We start from the raw sequence: 7,437 nt of genomic DNA, 5'->3' as shown, positions 1-7,437 counted from the left end.
GCTGCAGTCATGTCCTCATCTCATATATAAAACACCTGTGATTCACAAATACTTGCTAAGGAACTCGCATTCACATAAAGTAGCCTTGTTGACAAGTTTGGTTGAGTAAGGGCAAAACGCACAAGATGCAGTACTTTCAGTGACCTGTAATAGGCAATATCACGTCTTTTGCAGCAGAAATAAACTGCTGCAGAAAAAGCTAGGTTCATGCTAAATGTAATGTGTAACTGCAACACTCATTTCAAATGTAGTGGAGTAAAGAGTACAGATACTCATTCAAAAATGTAGTGAAGTAAAGAGTAAAAGTTGCTAATATCTTTGATACTCAGTACAACTACAAAGTATCCAAAAAGATACTCAAGTACAGTAACTAATTACATTTACTCCAATACTTTACACCTCTGGTCCATGTCCATTAGCTTTGTTGTAAACTGTATGCTAATCTACTTATAAACATTGATAAAACTAGCATTGACTAAAACTATATATGCATTTAAAATGAATAGTCCTTGACTCTCAGGAGAACAAACTAGAAAATTAATGACTTATTTTGTACTCATTCAAGGGCTTATGCAAATATATGTCCAATCTAATGTTGAATGTCCCTCCTACTAGTATCATTTCTCATCGAATATATACAGTAGCAAATTGGTCACAGTTGTGATGTAAACTAAACAATATTGACTATTTACAAAAAAGGGACGTGCCCTATAATGTGTTCCTCCACAAATTCCTGTTTCAATAAGAAATGCATCGCAAATTTGTTATGTATCTTATGGAGTCCCTATGGGAATTGGTGATGGGGACTAAATGAGATGGGAGGAAAAATGATATTAAAGTGTTTTAGCATTCGTTCACGAAACAGTTTAGTTCCCCCGAGAAATGTGGCATTCTCTTTCAAATCTTTTACATTCCCCCAAGAAACGTTTGCATATTCGCTCTGGAAATGTTTGCTTTTGTTCCCAAAACATTTGCGCTCCCCAGAGAAACGTTTGAAACGTTCTCTTGCAAGACTTATGCAAGAGTTTGCGTTAATTAGCAAGACTTTTGCATTCCCCTGATAAACTTTTGTGTTCACTCGCAAGATTTTTTGACTTTACTCGCAATACTTTGTGTTCGCTCGCAAGACTTTTTGCATTCACTCACAAGACTTTTGCATTTGCTAGCAAGACTTTTGCATTCCCCCGAGAAACTTTTGCATTCCCCTGATTAATTTTCCATTTACTTGCAAAACTTTTGTGATGGAAATAATGAGATATTTTTATGTATAATTATAGGTTTAGCATTTTTGTTAGATGATATGCAAATCTGACATATTTGTAACTCTGTCTGTTCTTATCAATGTATCAATACAAAAATCCAGAGCTGTTACATACCAAAGCTGAACTGTGGTATTGAGCTAACCCTACTAAGAAGTGCCACTAACATCTGTTCTTTTTTATCTTTTCCATCTCTCACATTCTGCTTTATCTCAATTAGTCTCACACTGTCTTTTTCTACAGTGCTGCTCTATTGCTTTTTGAATGTGAATACAAAAATTTGTATGTACCAAGACTGCATGCATGCAGAAAACCATGAGGGTTGTTTAAATGTTTTGAGAAGGTTGCTTTCTGAATTACTGTATATTTGAGGGTGACGCTGTAATGGCGTTTGCTTTGCCCTGCTGTTTTGAGTCAATCCAATTGAGATTTCTTGGGCTTTACCCACCACTGGCCCATTACATAATCAGATCAGCTTGCGGTCACATGGCCGAGTCCGTATTGTCTCTTTTCACTCAAATTCAGATTTGCGCACAGTGTATATTTGTGAACTGCATGACAGGGTCATGTAAGGTAAATATGTTTGTCTAAGTGTTAATTTTGACTGCTCAAAGTCTCAAAATGTGTAAACGTTCATCTCTACAGCCTATTAGTCACACATTTTGGCAAAAGCACCAATGCTACAGCCATACACATGCAAATATCTTTGTCTGTATCTTGTGACCCTGACCTCTAGGCTGAAGAGGTCTGATTTCAACCTAAATATTAGTCTTTGAAGGGTCTGACATTGGTCTGTCTGGTTGGTTTTTATATGTTCAGGTGTCTATGTTTCTGGGTACACCCTGATAAAGCCTGTGTGGAGAGCTTAGCATCATGCAATTATAATGCAAATAAGGATGGCTGCTTCTTCTCGACGCGCCAGACAAAGGGGCTTTTCTGTCTGGGTGAATTTAATTAGTACGGAATGTCTGTTGTGTGGATCAGTAGAAATCAGAGAGGTTTTGCGATGAAAGGAAAGCATTTAACATTCCTACTCAGCATTTGGTGTGTCGCTCTAGCCATCAAGAAAATGACATCAGATCTGTTTACTGCGGAAAATCCAAAGTGATTACTTATCAGACCTGTCATTGTATCATTTCTGGAATGATAGAGTGTTCAAAAGAAGTCGAATTTATGAAGGTGTGGAGGAAGGTTCGCCAACATGTTTGGCAAACAACCTTAACAGTGTTTGAACGGAATGACAAGGTGTGTCAGATATGAATAGATTTTAGTTTTTTCTTTCATAAATAATGCTTGCTTAACAGCAATCATTTTTTTTAAATATTTTTATTTTATTTTATATTAATTTGTGTTATATTTTTGACAGGAAATGTATAGAATACTAAACAGGACAATATATAGAATATTTAAACGGGTAATTTGTAATAAATATGTAAATGAAATGCATACTACATAATACATTCAATACTAAAATATTATGTATGTTCATCAAAACATTGATGTTTTAAATTATATTACTAAACATAAATATATTATATTACTATAAATCTTAAATGTTTTGCTTTTTAAATTTGCTGTTGACACGTCATTCAGAAAAGTTAAAACTTTGAACCAAAAAATGATGACTTGAGTCTTTTTGGCCTTTTACAGCTATTAAAGTCAACTGTGTGGGGTCGTGTGGCATTTCGTCCAAGCTGAATGATGCATCGTGGATGCTTGAGGAGAAGTACTTGAGCAGCACGCTGTCTGTGGGCGATAAAGGTAAGGAGGCCAACTTCCATATCATTCAGTTTCTGCTTTCCTTTAGTTCAGAAATACAGTCATTCTTAATATTATTAGTCCTTTAAATGGCTTTTAATGGCTCCACTCTACAATAAAAAAACCTTGCTCACTTTGAAGGACTTGGTTTACTTCTCAAATTCATATTACTTGATCAGCTGTTTGTGTCGAAGGGTTTCCTGTTCTGAGAATGTGTCTTTCTGGTTTCTTCCTGTCTGTCTGAATGTGTCAGGAATCACATAACCCTTTAAGTAGGTTAAATTTGAGTTATCCCTTTGAACAGGAAATCTTTCATTAGTCTTCTTCAAGCAGTCCATGATAATGATCTGTTGGCATATAAATAATGTTTAAAGAGCTGTTATTTCTGATCAAACTGATGGTTGTAGTGTCCAAACAATGATCCTTCTAGCGAATCAGGTGTTTGTGTAGCTGCAGGCTGAGTATGGTAGGAAATATCTGTATACTTAAAGTATACATTTCCCGTTGCCAAGTGAAGCCTCGCATCTAGTTTTATTTTTAACTATTTTTGGTCTGGACTACCTGAGAGAAATCATTGGAATAGATAGTCAACGCTCAACAAGAAAAAAGAAACATCTGTGCATTAGCTAATGAGAACATTTTGAGGCGGCTCTCTGCCAATCATGTACAGTAAGTTTGGGGCGGGACTATCTGTTTGTTTATACAGATGAAGCAGTGGTGGACAGTAACGGAGTAGTTTTAATTCGTTACTGTACTTAAGTACATTTTTAACACAGATTAAATAAAATAACTCATGCACGTTCATCTTCCTTGCTGTGAGCAGTTTTAGTATGTTAGCAGTTTTACTAAAATGCTATGCATTTAGCCCTATGTGACGTCTGTTTTTATATTGTTTGTCAGCACACATAGCCTACGTTTCTATGCTGAAGATAAGTCAATAATGTTAGCTGCTGCTTACTGTCTAGCTAACGAGCTTGCTGGTGCTAAATTGAGGTAATTTTTCAAAAATAAAGTCCAAATATTTTTATTCAACCACCTGGATAGATTACATATGAGGGAAAAGAAAGAATGTGATGTTCAGACCATGGTAACTACAGTAATTATCAAAGTGTGAAGTGATGCCCTCTGGGGGCATTTGGCCAGGAGTGTTTTTACACCACAGACAAGGTTTGAGAAGAAAAAAATCATTATATTTTCCTTATTATATTCATTATTTCCTTATTGGTTACTTTGGGAAAATCCCAGGTATTTTGAGCAGTAAGATTATAAAAAAATATTTGCTAATGTAAAATTAAATGATAAAAGTAGCCGATATAAAACTGCAAAATAAACATTCATCTATCAGTACTTTTTACTTAAGTACATAAAAAATCAAGTACTTTTGTACTTTCACTCGAGTAAAATTGAAAACGGAGTACTTTTACTTTTACTGGAGTAATATTTTATTATACGGATCTGTACTTTTACTCAAGTACTTGATTTGTGTACTTTGTCCACCACTGAGATGAAGTGACTGTGTAGAAACAGCTTATTTTTGCTTAAAATAATAGTTGATGTTTTCATTTTTCCTCCTGAAATTGTGACTTTCCAGCTACTCTTTAGCTATTTTGTTACACTGTCTTAACTAGGTGTGATGTAACAAGTTACCAAGTTTTCTGTCCACACTGCACTGTCACAGGCAATGAGAAGTTACTTGATGTTCTGGACCATTAAGATTTCACAGTGGAACACCACAAAATGCAAAAGCTCCCACCCACTTTTTCAGTGGCCGTAATTACGGAAGTATTTTTCCCCCATAGGGACTTTTTTTTAATCTTCTTTTAAGAGTTAGAAGCCATGCACCAAACCAACCAGTTACAAGGTGAAATCACAACAGTATGAACCCTGGTATGAAGCCAAAAAATATTTGAAAATTGGACAAAAAGACAAAGGTACTAGACTCCGTTCTTAATGACTTTAATGAGGAAAAGAACTACAATCCCATGAAGCATTGCAAATGACAAATTTAAAAATGATGAAGAAATATAAAACTGTTGATTTAAAGATGTTGATTATATATTTTGTTCGCTGTGCTTCATGGGAGTAGACGGGTTATTTTGACGCGATTTGCTTGTCTAGATTCTGATTGTTGGAGATTTATTTGTAGAATCATGGGTAATGTAGTTTCAATCAGAAATTCCACTGTTAAACATGATTATTTCAAGAATAAGTTGAAATTATGTGGGATGATGACTTTAACAAAAATATATAACTGCGATTAACTACCTCGTAGCTCACAGAAGGTCTGTCTTTAACGGTTTATAAGTTATCATTAAAAATCAATTCCCCAATGCAGAAAATGAATGGGATTTTTACTTCCAGAACCTGACTGTGGCACTCAATTTAAACCAACCGATTCTGTCTCTCTTTACAGTAGCAGCTGGCTAGAACAACCAAAATTAAGATTTACATAAAAGTTTTATTGCATGATGCCTAATTAGAAAAGAGTATTAGGTGTTTTCAGATTGTACAAATTTGATAGAAAATGCAAGAATTTCCTTTCACCTTCTTTCTGCACTCTCTCTCTCTCTCTGTCTCTCAACTCTGTGTTCAGGTCACACAGAGTCATTATGTTTTGCCATGAAGTGAATGAAGTGTGAGCTCTTGGCATATGTGTCCCGGCAGGTCTTTTACTGTCAGAGTGCTTGTTAGTTCACATGCCCAGGCCTGTCCTACGACACCTTTCCAGGAGACCTTTTATCAGCCTGGCTGTCTGAATCAGCAGCAGGGACAGATGTGCTGGGTAACTGTGCTCATCTGACCCCGTAGGCCGACAAAACCGCTGAATGTCTCTTATGCTGGCTGCCAGGAACTAATGCTGTCTGCCCATTATGAGTTCATGTTCCAGTCTTCATTGCTCAGCAACACTGATAGACAGGGCGGTGGTGGTGGATTAAGATGCTTTTAGTCCTCTGGGTATTGAAAATTGGGTGTTGTAGTGTTGTAAATTATATACTTGGATGTGTCTCATAGCATTCCAACATAAGAAAAGACCTAAGAAAACTGACGCATTGCCAAGGTGCGGTTCTGGACCTCACTGACTTTTCCATTTTTCCATTTTTTGGGTGTGTTATACCTTTAAATCCGCCATTAGAGCATTTGCAATCATCTCCCCTTTGACAGAACTTTATGAAAGTGCTCTAGCGATAAAACATTTCCCCGTTTGACCTCTTGCTGCTGACGGCATGGAGATCTGTATCTTTGGATTTCTATTAACTATTTGAAGGCATATACTGAGCAAGAAAAGCGGTCAAACACATGTTCCACTTGTCACAAACATTCATGGCTTATGGAAAACTTGATGCATGTGTCACTACCCATAAATTCATTTAGAACAGGTTTCTCTTCTCAGAATTAGGTGGCATTGTGTTTATAGCATCAAAGCAGTACCTGGTTTACATGCACAACAATCAACTGATAACTATCAAAAATAAACCCAGCAATGCAATAGAGACTGTTTACTTGAGTTTTTTGTCTGCCAAATCATAAAGTTAAATGTAATTTTTGCCATTGGAAGTGTGTGTAGTACAGTAAATTATGTATATAAGCTGCCTTCCTTACAAACACACAAACACTAAGTATCGCTCAGACGGACAGTCGACATGCCTGCTTGTGGGAGTGAATTTCCCATAATTTTCTCTAAGAGGCCTTTTCCTGTCTTAAGGACTGTGACTTGTAAACAAGAACAGATTTATACAGTAAGGAATAGCTGGTGTTAACTCGTTTTCTCCTCACACATTAACTCAAGTAAATTTTTTTTAAATCAAACAACACCCTTACAATGTGATTTTACTGCCAAATGTTGAAGTTTTGATAAACAAGCACAGGCAGCGCAAGGTGTAGCTCATGAAAATTCACACGCCAAATTACAAATGTTTTTTTTTTAAAGTGTCACAGGAGGGGAACACATTTACAGTGCTTTATTCAAGATATATATACACTTCCAGATCTTTGAATAACCTCTGAGGTTGTGGAAATCCCCAGTTAGAAAGCTTATCTACCCAGACAGGCTGTGCTGTTTGAGTCACTCTGACTTACCAGACTTCCACTCCCAGAATACACTCTCTTTTCTCATGATAGTGAAGTACTTTAGGATGTCTGCTGTGCTTATGTGTTAATATTATAGTATATTAAATATATGCACTTTCGGTTAGACTTAATAATAAATTATAGCATTATCAGTCATTAATACATGATATAATGCATTCATTAGCTAATGTACATATACAGTTAATAGTAAAAAATGCCACAAAACCATATCATAATTGGCAAATATTTATACAATATAATTGTAAGAAATATTGTGTATATATATATACATATATATATATATATATATATATATATATATATATATGTATATGACATAAAAAAAACTTTG

At 35.7% G+C, this 7,437-nt stretch overlaps 1 protein-coding gene across 1 annotated transcript in view; it reads left to right on the top strand.

Annotated features, from left to right (window-relative positions):
• Positions 1–7,437, top strand: part of LOC107692286 (arrestin domain-containing protein 1-like) — a 44,688-nt gene that overhangs the window by 22,512 nt on the left and 14,739 nt on the right. Inside the window, exon 2 of the mRNA XM_016491261.1 lies at positions 2,910–3,020. Coding sequence (XP_016346747.1) covers positions 2,910–3,020 — 111 coding nt within the window. The remainder of the gene's footprint in view (positions 1–2,909; positions 3,021–7,437) is intronic.

Source organism: Sinocyclocheilus anshuiensis, unplaced genomic scaffold (assembly GCF_001515605.1).
Source record: "Sinocyclocheilus anshuiensis isolate Anshui unplaced genomic scaffold, SAMN03320099.WGS_v1.1 scaffold478, whole genome shotgun sequence".
Lineage (NCBI taxonomy): Eukaryota > Metazoa > Chordata > Actinopteri > Cypriniformes > Cyprinidae > Sinocyclocheilus > Sinocyclocheilus anshuiensis.
Note: the sequence above shows the minus strand (reverse complement) of the source record. Positions and strands in the feature narration are given on the sequence as shown.